Source organism: Podarcis bocagei (genome assembly GCF_964188305.1).
Source record: "Podarcis bocagei genome assembly, chromosome: 6".
Taxonomy (NCBI): domain Eukaryota; kingdom Metazoa; phylum Chordata; class Lepidosauria; order Squamata; family Lacertidae; genus Podarcis; species Podarcis bocagei.
In genome coordinates this window covers 98,758,973-98,777,184 of record NC_138130.1, presented here as the reverse complement: position 1 = coordinate 98,777,184, position 18,212 = coordinate 98,758,973, and the positions used below count along the sequence as shown (strand labels likewise).

Here is an 18,212-nt window from a genome sequence, read left to right as displayed (position 1 = left end):
CCTTTACATCTCTTAAGAAATCATAGAATCATAGAGTTGGAAGAGACCACAAGGGCCATCGAGTCCAACCCCCTGCCAAGCAGGAAACACCATCAGAGCACTCCCGACATATGGTTGTCAAGCCTCTGCTTAAAGACCTCCAAAGTAGGAGACTCCACCACACTCCTTGGCAGCAAATTCCACTGTCAAACAGCTCTTACTGTCAGGAAGTTCTTCCTAATGTTTAGGTGGAATCTTCTTTCTTGTAGTTTGGATCCATTGCTCCGTGTCCGCTTCTCTGGAGCAGCAGAAAACAACCTTTCTCCCTCCTCTATGTGACATCCTTTTATATATTTGAACATGGCTATCATATCACCCTTAACCTCCTCTTCTCCAGGCTAAACATGCCCAGCTCGCTTAGCCGTTCCTCATAATCATCCTTCCCCTTCTCCATTTTGCAATATTTCCAATAATACTCCTCACAAAACTTCTTGCAAACCTACAAACGTCGTCTGATCTTCACAAATACTTTTCAAATAGTCCGTAAATTTACTCCAGTCTTCCGTGAATTTATGGTTCCGCCGGTTTCGAATCCTTCCTGTTAGTTTATCTAGTTCTGCATAGTCCATTAACTTCATCCTCCATTCTTCAATCGTCGGTAATTCTTCTTGCTTCCATTTTTGGGCCAGTACGGTTTGCCTGGGCCTTTCAAAGTAAAAGCTCAGAAAGAGCCCATAGTGAAAAAGGTTGCTTGCTGCGCAGCTGTAGGAAAAAAACAACCATGCTTGTTTGGGTGAAAGCTCCGCAGCTGCCAATAAGGAGCTGAATGGGGGCTTTAAATCTATTTTTTATAGATGAGCACTGAGTCCTTTTGAGTTCCCACCTGCAGTCTGACGTGATAGAGCCTAGGTACAAAGCATGAGTCCCTAAAAAAAGGAAACATACCTCTGAAAAGAGTCCACCTCCTGCAAAAACTTCTCGCACATTCCAAAGAGAGGTTCCACTCTGGAAACAAACAACAACAATTTTATTATTTATGTGCCGCCCATCTGAGTGGGTTGCCCCCGCCACTCTAGGCAGCTTCCAACAAAATATTAAAAACACAAAAAAAGATAAATAGGTTGGCAGAAGCTGGGACGGAGCAACGGGAGCTCACCCTGTCGCAGGAATTCGAACCGCCGACCTTCAGATTGGCAAGCCCAAGAGGCTCAGTGGTTTAGACCACAGTGCCACCCGCATCCCTATGCCATTCAAATAGCATAGCAGAGATCCTAGAATCATGCCATCATAGAAGTGTAGATTTGGAAGGGCTCCAAGGGTCATCTTGCCCCTTGCAATGAAGGGCATCTCAACTAAAGCATCTACAGTTCTACTGTTAGAACAGCTCTTACTATCAGAGAGTTCTTAATGAATTTGAGTCATGCTAGGGACGCGGGTGGCGTTGTGGGTTAAACCACAGAGCCTAAGGCTTGCCGATCAGAAGGTCGGCGGTTCAAATCCCCGCGACAGGGTGAGCTCCCGTTGCTCAGTCCCTGCTCCTGCCAACCTAGCGGTTTGAAAGCACGTCAATGTGCAAGTAGATAAATAAGTACCACTCTGGCGGGAAGGTAAATGGCATTTCCGTGCGCTGCCCTGGTTCACCAGAAGCGGCTTAGCCATGCTGACCACATGACCCGGAAGCTGTACGCCAGCTCTCTCGGCCAATAAAGCGAGATGAGCGCCACAACCCCAGAGTCGTCTGCGACTGGACCAAACCGTCAGAGGTCCCTTTACCTTTACACTTGGATCCAACATCACTGCTATTTGACCCCACTAGCTGCTCAGTAGCCAACATTTTCTGAACCTTCCACAGCCAACCACATCATAGCCTCCAGCTATTTAAATCTTGCAGTTCAGGTCCAGAACATCCCGAAGCTCAGAGATTTCCCTTACCCTCTCGTAGTCCGCACCGTGACTATCAGCTGCAAGGCTTTCGCCTGCAGCCGCATGTGGTGGATGATGACCACTTGCTTGTGTTCAACGCCGCTGTACATGAACTCCATCTTGTACGTTTCTTCCATAATCTAGACAAGGAAGCAGCACTTTTCTCAATTCTGGACAGATTTACCACCGGGGTACTTGCACAGACAGACGGGAATCTGCAGAACTAGTTCAAGACAGACTGAGGCAAAAATACTAGCATTTCTGTGCTACTACAGTGGTACCTCGGGTTACATACGCTTCAGGTTACATACGCTTCAGGTTACAGACTCCGCTAACCCAGAAATAGTGCTTCAGGTTAAGAACTTTGCTTCAGAATGAGAACAGAAATCGTGCTCCGGCAGCACAGCGGCAGAAGGAGGCCCCATTAGCTAAAGTGGTGCTTCAGGTTAAGAACATTTACAGGTTAAGTACAGACCTCCAGAACGAATTAAGTACTTAACCCGAGGTACCACTGTATAAGCATCAGATTTTTATTTTTATTTTTTTTAAAGGAAGCTCTCTACAGGGCCGCTCGCTTTCCTGGAATCTGCAAGCCAATAGCACATAATTAAGTAAAAAAACCCACACACACACAAGGAGCCTACAAATGCTCAGCGATTTCTGCCTCTGTGAAATGCGTGTTTGTTTTTTCCACCCTGCCTTACCTGTTTTGCAGCGGTTGCTGCCAGGGCGTTCTGCTTCACATACAGTGGGGCTGCGACATTCCACAGTTTCTCCTGGAGAGCCTGAAAGAGACGTCCAGGAATTAACTGCAATATGGCCTGTGCAACCCGGGAGTTGAAACCTAAGCTGGGCTCTTTGGGCTGGAGGGCGAACGGAGGAAAGGATGCAATTTCGCCTTCCTTCTCAGGACGTTGTGAGGGCATCCCCCTGCTGGATCAAGTCGAAAGGCCTTTCAAGGGAGAGCAAGTCGCTTCCCACAGGAGCCTGAAGGAAGCTCCCAAGCAAGAAGGGAACGCCAGCAGCCCTCTCTCGTGGTTGGCTTGTCCAGCAAGTGGCATTGAGTGGTACACTGCTCCTGAACATGGTGAGGAGATTTCACCCCTCCCATATCCAAGAATCTGCTGATGTTCTCTGCTGATTCTCCAGAGAGGAGGGGGCGATTTCTGCTCTCTACTTATTTCACTCCAGCCTCACATCAAAGAGAGAGAGAGACTGAGTGTTAGAGAGAGATCGTGTGTATAGATAAGGTGGCTGCTAAGAGCAGCTGCAGACACTCAGTGCAGTTCAGCATTTTTCGTTTAGACCTCATTTAGCTCTGTACATAGTTGTGTATTATAGCTGTAGATAGAATAAGGAAGATATTCTACAGAGCTGCTCTCCGAGTCGTTTATGCTCTGCTATACTCTGCTGTGCAACGACTCTCTTCTTGTTGGAGTGAATCCGGTGCTCACAACTCTAAGCTGTGAGTCCACAGCACTTTGACCAGTTCCTGTGGAGAAGGTGGTCTCTGGAAGTGCTACCCAGCTCGACCCAGTCGGGGCTGAAGTGTATGAGTCCAGTTGGTAGCACTGGCTCAAGGGCGATGCTGACACATGGAGGCCCTCCCAATGTATCAGACCCTTCCCTAGCCCTGCTTTGCATCCTCCTGAGCTGTTTCAAAGATGGACTGCATCTTTGAGCTCTGACAATGCTTCTTGCTTGCCTGGAGGAAGGATAGACAAGGGGCGTGAGAGTGTGCATAGAAAATCTACTGCTCAAAAGGCAAAATGGATATTCATTGCTCCAGCCACTTTTGCCTCTGACTCTACCCAACACTGGCACATGCCCCCCCCCAAAGAGGTTGTCACTAAGGGGATGTGGGCCTTGGGGTGAAAAAAGTGTTCTTGCTCCTGTAGAGCATGGTAACTTCCGTCTGCTGCTGGCTATAAATCTTGGCCGCTGTTTCATTAAATTTTATTTTAATGCTGACCACTTCGTGTTAAATGCTTGCTTCTGAGATCTTTTGCAACCCACCCTGTGATCCTCTGAATGGTCTAAAGGTTTAACGAAGAAGTCAACACAGAAAATGACATTCAGCTAAGCCCAAAACTCAGCTTACAGCTTGGTAAGCTTCTAGCTTCCCATGGGGCTTGTCTCGTGCTTACTGAACAGAAGAGAGTTCACCTACACTAAACAGCTGCAAACAACTCACTGGCTATAGCAGCTTTTGCTGGACGCGGACCCTCCAAGTGTCCCTATTTTCCAGGGACAGTCCTGAATTTACAAGAGCCGTCCTGGTTTCTGATTTGATCCCGGAATGTCCCACTTTTCCTTAGGACATCCCTATTTTCACTGTAGAAATGTTAGAAGGTACCAAGTTCTGCGACCCACCCACCCCCCCCAAGCCAAAGATATAAGTAACATCTGAAGGCAGTTCTGTATAGGGAAGTTTTTAAATGTTCAAATGCTTAATGTCTTATAATGTTTTTTATGTATGTTGGAAGCTGCCCTGAGTGGCTGGGGCAACCCAGTCAGATGGGCAGGGAATGAATGAATAAAACAAAAATAAAATAAAATATCATTATTATGCAGTAAGGTAAAGATAAAGGGACCCCTGACCATTAGGTCCTGTCGTGGCCGACTCTGGGGCTGCGGCGCTCATCTCGCTTTATTGGCCGAGGGAGCCGGAGTACAGCTTCCGGGTCATGTGGCCAGCATGACTAAGCCGCTTCTGACGAACCAGAGCAGCGCATGGAAATGCCATTTACCTTCCCGCCGGAACGGTACCTATTTATCTACTTGCACTTTGACGTGCTTTCGAGCTGCTAGGTTGGCAGGAGCAGGGACAGAGCAATGGGAGCTCACCCCGTCGTGGGGATTTGAACCGCCGACCTTCTGATCGGCAAGTCCTAGGCTCTGTGGTTTAACCCACAGCACCACCCGCGTCCCCTATTATGCAGTAGGAGGTTCCTATTTGCATCATGGAATGTTGGAGGGCATGTTGACCGTCTCACACCAAGCAGTCTCCATCCACTTACCAACCATTTCTGCATCTTAAGACATCGTGTACCCAGTTTACAGCACTGGGGGTTGGGGAGTGCTGAAGGAAGCTAGAATTTCCCCCCCTGCAAAGCCAGCAAATTGCCATAGCTCCAAAGGCTGCCGAGGCAGCTCCCAGCTAATGTGCTGAATCCCAATTCTCTTTACCTAATACATCTTCCGTGATTTCCCGGACTTCCTCTGCTGTCGTTTGGAGGTACAAATTGGCAATTTCACACTGAGCAAAGCAGGGGGTCTCTGCGCTTTGGGCAGGAAATAACACATGAACACACACACACACACACCGGGTTTGACTGGCTTTGAACTGCCTGCGTGTTGTTCGCTGTCTGCTAGATTTTTAAGCGGCATGGGCATCACCCCACAACATACTGGAAAAGTTCAGGAAAGGGGACCAGGTGTTGCTCCAGAGGAAGGCCTACCTTAATGAGAAGCAGCTGGCATCGAAGGTAAGTGGCCGAGAAGTCAGCCACCCCAGCCAAGTCGGACTGGAGCTCCCCGAACCTCTGAAGGTCCCTAGAGCAAAGAGGAAGAGGGATAAAAACATGCTTGGTTTAATGGGGTGGTGGCGAGGAGCCCGCTTTGTTTACTTAAAAGTAGTTAACACAAAGTGCTTTTGTGAGTTAACGACCTCTGACATCTCTTTTGCTTATAGGCTCCCAGGAATAAATGGAGGAGAATAAAAAGCGAGTCAACAAGGGCTGCAAGGATGTCACGGGGCGTGGCCAACATTGCAGACTTGTAGACTTGGGACCCCAAGGGTCATCTAGCCCAACCCCCTTTAATGCAGGAATCTCCACTAGATCATCACAACAGATGGCCACCCAACCTCAGCTTAACAACCTCCAAGGAAGGAGAGTCCACCACCTCTTGTGGCAGTCTGTTCCGCTGTCAAACACGGTGGTTTTTGCTTACTTCTGAAACGTACCTGTGGGCAGCCGGATAATATTGTTTAATTTTTAAAAAGATTTAAAACGAGCACCTGCAATTGCCTCTTGAGCTCACTGTGGGTTTTATTGCAGCATGATTTTACCGTCACAAGCTTGTATCTGCATGCTGTGCCCGGAGAATTTATTTGACGAGGCATCCCATAAACACAACAACCAAATAAATAAGTCTGAAGAAGTCAGGTCTGTATCTGCATTGGGACTGTTTTTAAGAGGCTTTGATGCTTTTACTGCTTGCTGTTTGCTGCCCTGGGCTCCGTTGCGAGGAGGGGCAGGATTTAAATTTAAATACAGTGGTACCTCAGGTTACATACGCTTCAGGTTACATACGCTTCAGGTTTCAGACTCCACTAACCCAGAAATAGTGCTTCAGGTTAAGAACTTTGCTTCAGGGTGAGAACAGAAATCGTGCTCCGGCGGCGCGGCGGCAGTGGGAGGCCCCATTAGCTAAAGTGGTGCTTCAGGTTAAGAACAGTTTCAGTTTAAGAACGGACCTCCGGAACGAATTAAGTACTTAACCTGAGGTACCACTGTACAGTTATACCTCATGTTATGTCCGCTTCATGTTACGTTCTTTCAGGTTACGTCCCGTGGCGACCCGGAAGTACCGGAAAGATACTTCAGGGTTTCGCCGCTCGCGCATGCACAGAAGTGCAAAATGACACCATGCGCAGAAATGGCGAATCGCAACCCACATGTGCGCAGACGCGCCACTGTGGGTTGCGCTCTTTTCACGTTGCGAGCGGGCCTCCGGAACAGATCCCGTTCGCAACCAGAGGTACCACTGTAGAATAAATAATAGATACCACAACCCATGTTGGGGAAACAGAGCCCTCGATGACCCAGCAGAATCGAGGGCTCCCTGCCGCCAAAATTTCCTCCCACTCTCAGGCCCTGCGCCAGAGTTAACATTTATGCAATGCAAAGAGAAAGAGTTGTACCAGAGGACTAAGGAGATCTGCACAGGTTTGCTGTTCAACAGGTGCAAAATTTTAAGGAACCTGTGGAACCCCGAAACTGAAAAGCACACACATAGAATCGCCAAAGGCTCCTCAAATTGGCAAAGGGTCAACGCAGCCTCCTAGTTTTTCGGAAACTATTACCGAATTGTGAATTCAAGCAGCTCCTGGGTGCCCTGTGGGTCTAAGTGCTGAAGGTTGAAAACTCTTTCAAGGCTCTGCTGTAGGAATTCCTGGGAAGGGTCTTCCTGGAGGGCGAGGCCAGCGGACACAGGTGAGGACGCCAGCTTTTTCCCAGGCAACTAAGCAAAGAGAGAAAGAGGAGCTAAGTTCAGCAGATCACATTCCACTTTGGAATTTTCTGTCTCCCCTCTGCACTTTAGCTATCCATCTTCAGTGATGGCATTTCAGTGACTTCTCCCCAGGGAGCAATCAGAGATGGAGACCACCTTCAAGACGTGCCGTTGTTCTTCCAAAAGGATTTCTGCAGAGCAAGAGCAAGAAGACCCATGAAAACAAGTGCCTGCAGTAGAATTTGCCCCTTCGACATGTGGAAGCTCACCGACAGAAAGCGGATGGCACCCAGTCACTGGCCAATCTGGAAACAGTAGCTCATGTTCTCCTGTCCTGTCCCCTTTATAAAGATCTGAGGAATGAGATCATCACCCCACTCTTACTTACCATCCCAGGCCGCCCATCTGAGGCCACATGGTTCTGTCTTTTATCAGATCAAAATGATCAGACAACAGCAAAGGTTGCTAGGTTTATCAAGAGTGCAATGAGATTAAGCGCCACTATCTGAACGATAATCTTGGTCATTTGATTGCCCTTTTTACCCATTGTTGTCTTTTTATTTGTATATATTGCTTGTTTTATGTTGCCATGGCCGTTGGCTAATGCGAATAATTATTATTATTATTATTATTATTATTATTATTATTATTATTATTATTTATACCCTGCCTTCCCCAGCCGAGGCAGGGCTGCTAACGAGAAATAATAAAAATAAGTTGAATGAATACAACTTAAAAACAAAATTAAAATACAACATTAAAGTTTATCTATCTACCTACCCAATCACTGGCAGGAGAATGATGCAGCCCAGTGCGCTTCCCAAACTCACCAGGAAAGCAAAAGCCCTCATCACTGCTCTAGGTATTCAGCTACATTTTACTCAGACACACTGAAATCAATGGGCCTAACGTAGTCATGTTCATTCACTTCAACAGGTCTCCTCTGAGTAAAACACAGCTGAATGCCGCTCTATGAGTGCAGCCTCCAGTGGTACAGTTCACTCCCCATCTCAGGACTCTACCAACTCACAGTTGTACAGCTGCATTTTACAATTCACCCATTGTGGCGTCGGAGGGGAGCCAGCAGCAAACTACACCGAGCTAGTCGGAGCTAACTCTTTACAGTGGTGCCTCGCAAGACGAAAAGAATCCGTTCTGCGAGTCTCTTCGTCTTGCGGTTTTTTCGTCTTGCAAAGCAAGCCAATTAGCGGATTAGCGGCTTAGCGCTATTAGCGGCTTAGCGGATCAGCTGATAAGCGGTTTAGTGGCTTAGCGGATCAGCTGATAAGCGGATTAGTGGCTTAGCGGATCAGCTGATAAGCGGCTTAGCAGATCAGCTGTTAAGCGGCTTAGTGGCTTAGGATTAGCTGATAAGCGGCTTAGCGGCTTGGGAAAAGGGGGGGAGGGGGAAAACCCCGCAGGAACTCGCAAGACATTTTCGTCTTGCAAAGCAAGCCCATAGGAAATTCGTTTTGCGAAGCACCCCCAAAACGGAAAACCCTTTCATCTAGCAGGTTTTCCGTCTTGCGAGGCATTCGTCTTGCGGGGCACCACTATATTAGCAAAAACATGACCTGCCTGGGAGTGTCAGGCCGAATGAGCACAGCAGCTCATCTCTGATAGGTCTTGCTGAGATTGAAGGTCCCTGCTTCCCCACAAAAGTCCCTGTCTCTCCAGGGTGGCCAATGCTCTGTGAACCCAGAGCAAGGCCTAACCGCGAGCTCAAAGCATGGCTGCTGGTGGGAGTTGTAGTTCAAAACATTTGAAGGGCATCAGGCAATGGAAGGTGTTCTACTAGGACCCTGGTACCTATGGGACCTCCTCTCCCGGTATGCCCCACGGAGAGCCTCAAGGTCCATAAACAGCAACACCCTAGTGGTCCCAGGCCCTAAGGAAGTCAGATTAGCCTCAACAAGAGGCAGGGCCTTTTCAACACTGGCCCCAGTCTGGTGGAACGCTCTGCCTCATGAGACCAGGGCCCTGCAGGATCTGATTTCTTTCCGCAGGGCCCATAAGACAGAGTTGTTCCGCCTGGCCTTTGGCTTGGAGCCAATTTGATTCCCTCCCCCTCTTTCTTTTTTTCTTTTCCTTTCTCCTCCTGCGATGAGGCTACATTTTAATATTTTAACGTTTCAATATTTTAATGTTGTATTCTAATTTTGTTTTTAAGTTGTATTCATTCAACTTATTTTTATTATTGCTTGTTAGCCGCCCTGAGCCCGGCTTTGGCTGGGGAGGGCGGGGTATAAATAAAAATTATTATTATTATTATTATTATTATTATTATTATTATTATTATTACTACTACTACACAGCGTATTGTAGCTGTCTGGACCCGGAGTGGCAGCCTGCTTTGTCTTCCTACGAGCGTTAATTCTCCAAAAGCAGAACAGAAACAAAAAACAAAACAAAACAGGAGACAGATTAACACCATTGACTGGCTTACCCGCAAGGGAGGGACGAGGTGAGAGAGACTGTCCCGAAGGTAAGCATAGTGCCTAAAGGTGTGATCCGAAAACAGCGCCGGCATGGTTGGGCACGATTTGGCAGCGTTGAAAATGAGAACCAAGACTGCAATGTCTGTTTGCGCCGCAGGTTAAGGGAAAAGCAGGATTCCAAAGCAACTGGATGCACAGGGAGGAACTTTGGAGAGAAGCTGCAAAGAGAACGCTCACAGGTAATGAAGCAAGGGTTGAGGAGCACGGGGCCCAGAGCCACCAATCCATTGTTAGGATACTGATGTTCCGTTTCAGCTAAGAGGAACAGATATGTGGATTGTTGCATGTCACATGTCTGTTTACATTCCAGCACAGCTTGCTGGGAACTTCCGTTTGTGTATAGCTTTTGCTTGCTGCTTCCTGCTCTTAGACATGAAGGAGAGCAGACATGTTTTCTTTGTCTTGATCTATGCTGAATAAGGGACGCGGGTGGCGCTGTGGGTTAAACCACAGAGCCTAGGACTTGCCGATCAGGTCGGCGGTTTGAATCCCTGCAACGGGGTGAGCTCCTGTTGCTCGGTCTCAGCTCCTGCCAACCTAGCAGTTCGAAAGCACGTCAAAGTGCAAGTAGGGAAGGTAAACGGCATTTCCGTGCGCTGCTCTGATTCACCAGAAGCGGCTTAGTCATGCTGGCCACATGACCCGGAAGCTGTACGCCAGCTCCCTCGGCCAATAAAGCGAAATGAGCGCCACAACCCCAGAGTCGGTCACGACTGGCCCTAATGGTCAGGGGTCCCTTTACCTTTACCTATGCTGAATAAACTGCTTGTAAATATGCTTTACACATGCCTCTGTCTGCCCTTCCGTCACAAAGAGTTAATTACTCTGCTGATTAGAGCGTGCTCCAGCTTCTGAAGAGTTCTGAAGCTACAGTTCGCTGTTTGACGCAGTTTATAAAACCCAATCAAAAGTTATTCAAATTCTGATCTCATGGCTAACCATGGTTTGCCATTGTGAGAATGAGCAGTATCAAATCTTGGACTTTCACGCTCCTTCCTTTCTCTGTGAAGACAGCAGACAACAAGTTTCTGTTTCTTGTTTGCAGCAAACCATACCGTGCCCCAAAATCAAGATCCCAAACTATACTTTAAGATTTCAGACCAAAGCATAGCACCAACCATGGTTTACAAGCCTATTTCAAGCCACGGTTTCCAGTTCTGGCTTGTCAGTCAAGTGACAACCATGGTTTTTAACAACAGCTCGGTGTGGTCTGGTCAGCCAAGCATTATTCAGAGGGAAGGAGAGGGGGTAGCAAAAAAAAGAGGATACAAGCTGGGTCATCCATGTCAGGCTCCGGGGTGTCGAAGAAAGGATGTGTCCCTAAAAGTTCAGGAACAAGTGGAAGCACCAAAGTAGGATGTCTACCTCCCAGGAACTTCAAGCACCTATAACACAGAGATTCAGACTGGTGAACATCTAAAAGATACAGAGGTTCCCTTTCACAATAACCCCAACACAAAGATGGTTGAGAATTTTAAGGAAACTTACTAGTCACTTGTCACCAGAAGGTGCCTGTGATGTTTGCCCTCCTAGGGCAAGAGCGTCTCCACCCCCATCGTTCTGCCCGGACGCTGAGGTCCAGCTCTGAGGGCCTTCTGGCGGTTCCCTCATCGGGAGAAGCCAAGTTACAGGGAACCAGACAGAGGGCCTTCTTGGTGGTGGCGCCCGCCCTGTGGAACGCCCTCCCATCAGATGTCAAAGAGATAAACAATTACCTAACATTCAGAAGACATCTTAAGGCAGCCCTGTTCAGGGAAGTTTTTAATGTGTGACATCTTAGTGTATTTTTGGTCTTTGTGGAAGCCGCCCAGAGTGGCTGGGGGATGGGCGGGGTACAAATAATAAATTATTATTATTATTATTATTATTATTATTATTATTATTATTATTATTATTGCTGTGTGACATCATACTGGGTTCATAAGGAAAGGGTTAACTAACTGTAAAATGACTAACCAAGGGAAACCCAAGGGGCAGAGTTAACTGTGTATAAGGTTTTAAGCACAGAGTTTTTTGGGGGGAGGAGTCAGAGTTAGGGTGACTGAGAAGACAGTCTGGAGTTAGAAGAGACAGAGAAGATAAGTCTGTGGGTTGGGCTAGTCTGGTGTGAGAGAGTGACAGAATTTGTTAAGAGGAGTCAGTCAAACAGTTGAGATAATCGGTCAGAAGGTATTAGGAAGGTATAGGCCGGTCAAGAAACTAAAGTTAAGATACTGACAGGAAAATTATTTGAGAAACCATAAACTTGTTAATGCTTGTAAAATAAACTTGTTTATTTGGTTCACTTTTAACAACTGACTGGACTCAGTGTTTTACCAGAGAGTAACGAGTTGGTGGCAGCAGGGAAGCGAGCCCAGTGGTGGCACAGGGATCAAGAGACCGTTAAACGTCCGGGGACCCTGTGTGATCGCCACAGTGCCCAAGTGATTTTGAGCGCTACACACGCACACGCACACACACACACAATATCATAAGGGAAGAAAAAAGGGGAGATCATACGATCAATATATCGTCTAACATAACATTTATGGGAGGGAACCAAAAGCGGCACACCCGCCATATAAATAACAACGAACAGCATTAACTATACTCAAAGCACAAACAAGTAAGAAAGTGGGCAAACTCTAGCTGTTTGGATATCTGAATCAGTTGCGCATGTAGTGAGCTTTGGGTATACAGTGGTGCCCCACAAGACGAATGCCTCGCAAGACGGAAAACTCGCTAGACGAAAGAGTTTTCCGTTTTGGAGGTGCTTTGCAAAACGAATTTCCTATGGGCTTGCTTCGCAAGACGACAATGTCTTGCAAGTTCCTGCTGGGTTTTTTTCCTCCCCCCCCTTTTTTCTAAGCCGCCTAGCCACTTATCAGCTGATCCGATCAGCAGATAAGCCGCTGATCGCTAAAAGCCGCTAATAGCGCTAATCCGTCAATGGGCTTGCTTCGCAAGACGAAAAAACCGCTAGACGAAGAGAATCACAGAACGGATTCTTTTCATCTTGCGAGGCACCACTGTAATTCTTTGTGTTTGGATAAGTGAATTTTTGGATAACGAGCAGGACCAGTGTACATGTGCAGTTTTTTCTAAGTTGCTTTGAGCTCCTTTTTGTAAAGAAAAAAGAAAAAGTGGCTAGCAAGTTCAATGAATGAATGAATGTGGCCCCCAGAAGGGGAGTTCACTGGTCTAAGGAAGTGGCACTTACTTCCAGATGGAATCCCTATCGGTAGGATACTTGGTGAGGTTTTTCAGGAGCTCCACCAGGGCCAGATGGATGCCTTCTTTCGTCGAGACGTTGGTGCAACACAGCAACTCGTGGAGAGCCTCCCGGATGTCTCGGGAAGAATCCTAAAAGTAGCACAAAAAGGCTCAGAATATTACAGATGGTCTTGGGGGCACTTGCTTGCGGGTTCTGTGCGTAACACCCAGAGTGGTGTTGAGCGAGTACAGTGGTGCCTCGCAAGACGAAAAGAATCCGTTCTGTGATTCTCTTCGTCTAGCGGTTTTTTTGTCTTGCGAAGCAAGCCCATTGACAGATTAGCGGATTAGCGCTATTAGCGGCTTTTAGCGGCTTATCTGCTGATCGGATCAGCTGATAAGCGGCTTAGCGGCTTAGAAAAAGGGGGGAGGGGAAAAAACCCACAGGAACTCGCAAGACATTTTCGTCTTGCAAAGCAAGCCCATAGGAGATTCGTTTTGCGAAGCACCTCCAAAACGGAAAACTCTTTCGTCTAGCGAGTTTTCCGTCTTGCGAGGCATTCGTCTTGCAGGGCACCACTGTATAAGGCAGCATCTTAGGTGCCAAAATTGTCTGCGTGTCAGGGCAGACAATACTGAGCCCAGGTGGACCCGAAGCCTGATTTGGTTTTTTTATTACAGTGGCACCTCGGGTTACGGACGAAGGTGGCGCTGTGGGTTAAACCACAGAGCCTAGGACTTGCCGATCAGAAGGTCGGCGGTTCAAATCCCCGTGACGGGGTGAGCTCCCGTTGCTCGGTCCCAGCTCCTTCCAACCTAACAGCTCAAAAGCACGTCAAAGTGCAAGTAGATAAATAGGTACCGCTCCGGCGGGAAGGTAAATGGCATTTCCGTGCGCTGCTCTGGTTCGCCAGAAGCAGCTTAGTCATGCTGGCCACATGACCCAGAAGCTGTACGCCGGCTCCCTTCGCCAATAAAGCGAGATGAGCGCTGCAACCCCAGAGTTGGTCACGACTGGACCTAATGGTCCTTTACCTTTACCTTTTTACCTCGGGTTACAGACACTTCAGGTTACAGACGCTTCAAGTTACAGACTCCTCTAACTCAGAAATAGTACCTCAGATTAAAAACTTTGCTTCAGGATGAGAACAGAAATCGCGCGGCAGTGGGAGGCCCCATTAGCTAAAGTGGTACCTCAGGTTAATAACAGTTTCAGCTTAAGAACGGACCTCCAGAACGAATTAAGTACTTAACCCGAGGTACCACTGTATTTTGTTTATTAACTTTATATACCGCCCTTCATCCAAGATCCCAGGGCGGTTCATAGAATAAAACAAAAGATTAAAACACAAGCAATAATTAAAACCAAAACAAACAATCCCCCCCCCCAAACACATTTAAAAGGCTGTAAACAATGAATCAGCCAAAGGCCTGGTTGAAGAGGAGTGTTTTGCCTGGCGCCTAAAGGAGTATAATGAAGGCGCCAAGCGAACCTCCCTGGGGAGAGCGTTCCACAAATGGGGAGCCCTTGCAGAAAAGGCCCCATTCTTGTATTGCGACCCTCCGGACCTCACACGGAGGCGGCACATGAAGAAGGGCCTTAGATGATGTGCGGTTTGGCCACCGAAACCATGTAACACCGGTCCTGAAAGACCTACGCTGGCTCCCAGTACGTTTCCGAGCACAATTCAAAGTGTTGGTGCTGACCTTTAAAGCCCTAAACGGCCTCGGTCCGGTATACCTGAAGGAGCGTCTCCACCTCCATCCTTTTGCCCGGACACTGAAGTCCAGCTCCGAGGGCCTTCTGGCAGTTCCCTCGCTGTGAGAAGGCAAGTTACAGGGAACCAGGCAGAGGGCCTTCTCAGTAGTGGCACCCACCCTGTGGAACGCCCTCCCACCAGATGTCAAAGAGAAAAACAACTACAGTGGTACCTCGGGTTAAGTGCTTAATTTGTTCCGGAGGTCCGTTCTTAACCTGAAACTGTTCTTAACCTGAAGCACCACTTTAGCTAATGGGGCCTCCTGCTGCCGCCGCGCCACTGGAGCATGATTTCTGTTCTTATCCTAAAGCAAATTTCTTAACCTGAAGCACTATTTCTGAGTTAGCGGAGTCTGTAACCTGAAGCGTGCGTATGTAACCTGAAGCATATGTAACCCGAGGTACCACTGTACCAGACTTTTAGAAGACATCTGAAGGCAGCCTTGTTTAGGGAAGCTTTTAATGTTTAATAGGTTAGTTATTGTATTTTTATATTGTGTTGGAAGCCACCCAGATAATATTATTATTATTTATTATTATTATTATTATTATTATTATTATTATTATTATTATTATTAGGGGAGAGGAGGTCCTTGAGTTATTGTGGACCTGAGCCATTTAAGGGTTTATAGGTCAAAACCAACCGTTTGAATTGGGCCCGGAAGCTAATTTGCAGCTTTCTACGTCGCTGGGAATCATGCACTTAGAAGTTAGGGTTGGCCGCAATTTGGCAGGACAGCAGAATCAGACAACCCATAAGCGAGAGGGGGGGAGAACTGACGCATGAGAAGAGCGAAGGGTGAGCACAAGCCCATGGCTAGCTCCCAATTCATCCCACAGTTATGGGAAGGATAGCTGCCCCTCTGTGGACCTAGTGATGGGAAAAACATGAACCAGGAGCAACCGAGGGAGAAAAAACCCCACAGCTAGGTAGAGAACAACTCGAAAAGTGGACCAAATAAAGCTCTGTCGGTAAGGGAGGGGGAACACTTGCCTCCAAGACCCCGAGGACGGTGTCCAGCTGGTCCTCCCGGAGAGTGATGTTGTTGGAGATCTTCCTCATGGTATGGATCGACTGAAGCCTCACCTCCTCAATCTCGTCGTTGAACATGTCAACCAGGAAATCAAGGCACTTCTCTGCAAAAGAGGGCGAGGACTGGGCCAGCATGCAGAGGGCCTCCACCGCGGCAATGCGGACCTCTGAGAAATGCAGAGCGAGAGAAAGAAAAGGTTAGAGCAGTCGGTGAAGGCTGCCCCTACATATTTTTGCTGGGGATGGAGGAAATCAAGAGAAACCAGGTCCTCTTTAAGGAGTCCACACACACACACACACACACACACACACACACACACACCCTTCTGTTTGATTCAGCAAGGATCTTTTTAAGGGGAGATATTGGGGGCAGAGCCTTCACGCACCATACATCTCGTCTTCCAGCCCATGGACAAATGCCCCACAGGCACCCGACTCAATTAGGTTCACAGCTCCGGTGTCTACTTCTTCTTTGGGAGCGTCGTCACCCCATTTTCTGCCGCTTGAGAACTCCCCGGAGCTGAACAGCTCTTTGGCTCGTTCGTGGGCTGTGCGCTTCCGCTGCAGATGCAAGAAGCGTACAGGTCACATGCCAGAAATGGTATGCAGAGACAATTTCTTATACAGTGGTACCTTGGTTTTCGAGCACCTGAACGTTTCAGTTTTTAAAAAACCGAAAACCCAGAAGTAAATGCTTCCGTTTTCAAACATGCTTCGGAAGTCGAATGGCTTCCGCTGCGTGTTTTTCAATTTTCGCAACTGAACTTGCAGCCAGCCCCTTGCACCTCCTCGGTTGTTGAACATTTTGGAAGGCAAACGATCTTCCGGAATGGATTACGTTTGACAATAACGTAAAGGTAAAGGACCCCTGGACGGTTAAGTCCAGTCAAAGGCGACTATGGGGTTGTGGCTCTCATCTCACTTTCAGGCTGAGGGAGCCGGCGTTTGTCCGCAGACAGCTTTCCGAGTCATGTGACCAGCAGGACTAAACTACTTCTGGCACAACAGGACACCGTGACGGATGCCATTTACCTTCTCACTGCAGCGGTACCAATTTATCCACTTGCACTGGTGTGCTTTCGAACTGCTAGGTTGGCAGGAGCTGGGACAAAGCAACGGGAGCTCACTCTGTTGTGGGGATTTGAACTGCCAACCTTCAGATCAGCAAGCCCAAGAGGCTCAGTGGTTTAGACCACAGCGCCACTCCCTGTTTAGGGAAGCGTTTAATGTTTAATAGACTATTGTATTTTCATATTCTGTTGGAAGTCGCCCAGAGTGGCTGGGGAAACCCAGCCAGATGGACAGGGTATAAATAAAAAAATATTATTATAATTTTATTATTATATATAATATGCATTAACTGTCTAGATGCCCGACTATAGCCAGCACATTCAAATGCCAAGCTATCAGGAAGCTTTTAATGTGTTGTGTTCTGTTGTGTTTTTGTATATTCTGTTGGAAGCTGCCCAGAGTGGTCGGGGCAACCCAATCAGAGGGCAGGGAACAAAAAAATTAAATTTGTTGTTGTTGGTTATATGAATGGTAACATAAAGTGCACCCCCAAGGCCATTAACACAACTCCATAGCAGAGGCAAGAGTAACACACAAGGCACCCAGAATCTTCAGTGCCTTTTTGTGGCGCTCATTTGAAACAGCTGCCAAAGTTCTGCAAATATCCAAAGCCATTAGTTCAGCGTTCAGTTTCTGCATGCCAAATTGCTGTGACTTAAGATGTGCGGGGAACCCTTCACCAAAGAAACCAGAATAGCCTGGGGGAGATTTACTGCAAGCTGACAAAGGCTGAGAAAACGCAGCTGAGGCTCAAATTTCACTGGCTTCCACCTGCCAGAAAGCCAGCTTCTGATCTCCTGCAGACACAGAAGGGATCCGAGGACTATCAAAAAGGAACCTGTCGTGCAACTTTCCGGCATGCCGAGGTTAGGACACGGGATGCACAGCAGAAAGGATCAAAAATAAAATAAAAGAAGTTTCTGTACCCTCAGGTCTGACATCAGCTTCTTGTCCAGGGTCTGTTCTAAGAAGTGAGAACTAACTTGCTGCATAGAGCCCTGGGACAAAGGAGGGGAAAGAGGCAGGTTAGCAACAGGGTGATTTTGAACAAAGCACAGGTGAGATAAAAATCCTGGCTGTTAGTCCTCAGCATAAGAGATACACTGCTTCCGAACAAGGAGGGTCTATTTATCTTATTTTTTTGCTCTATAAGACTCACTTTTTCCCTCCCAAAAAGGGGAAATGTGTGTGCGTTTTATGGAGTGAACGCAGGCTGCGCATCTATCACAGAAGCCAGAACATTAAAAGGGATTGCTGCTTTCACTGCGCAGTGATCCCTCTTGCTGTTCTGGCTCCTGAAATTCAGAAATTTTTTTTTCTTGTCTTCCTCCTCCAAAAACTAGGTGCGTCTTGTGGTCTGGTGCATCTTATAGAGCGAAAAATACGGTAGCTATTGGGCTAATGGCTGTTAAATGACCTCTCCTTCTCCTTAATCTGTTTTGTCACCTTCCAAGCCAGGGGCTGTCACCACATTTCGTGGCAAAGAAATTTTTCACGTCTGTTCCACTTTGTTCTGCCT

At 47.5% G+C, this 18,212-nt stretch overlaps 2 protein-coding genes across 2 annotated transcripts in view; both read right to left on the bottom strand.

Annotated features, from left to right (window-relative positions):
* The window catches only part of KCTD14 (potassium channel tetramerization domain containing 14), an 87,335-nt gene that overhangs the window by 32,633 nt on the left and 36,490 nt on the right, over positions 1-18,212 (bottom strand). The window lies entirely within an intron of this gene.
* Positions 1-18,212, bottom strand: part of INTS4 (integrator complex subunit 4) — a 42,131-nt gene that overhangs the window by 6,152 nt on the left and 17,767 nt on the right. Inside the window, exons 9-19 of the mRNA XM_081197334.1 lie at positions 17,620-17,691; positions 16,009-16,183; positions 15,584-15,789; positions 12,838-12,980; positions 10,908-11,023; positions 9,587-9,720; positions 6,992-7,149; positions 5,364-5,457; positions 2,607-2,687; positions 1,912-2,042; positions 925-984 (exon numbers count right to left, since the gene is read on the bottom strand). Coding sequence (XP_081053460.1) covers positions 925-984; positions 1,912-2,042; positions 2,607-2,687; positions 5,364-5,457; positions 6,992-7,149; positions 9,587-9,720; positions 10,908-11,023; positions 12,838-12,980; positions 15,584-15,789; positions 16,009-16,183; positions 17,620-17,691 — 1,370 coding nt within the window. The remainder of the gene's footprint in view (positions 1-924; positions 985-1,911; positions 2,043-2,606; positions 2,688-5,363; positions 5,458-6,991; positions 7,150-9,586; positions 9,721-10,907; positions 11,024-12,837; positions 12,981-15,583; positions 15,790-16,008; positions 16,184-17,619; positions 17,692-18,212) is intronic.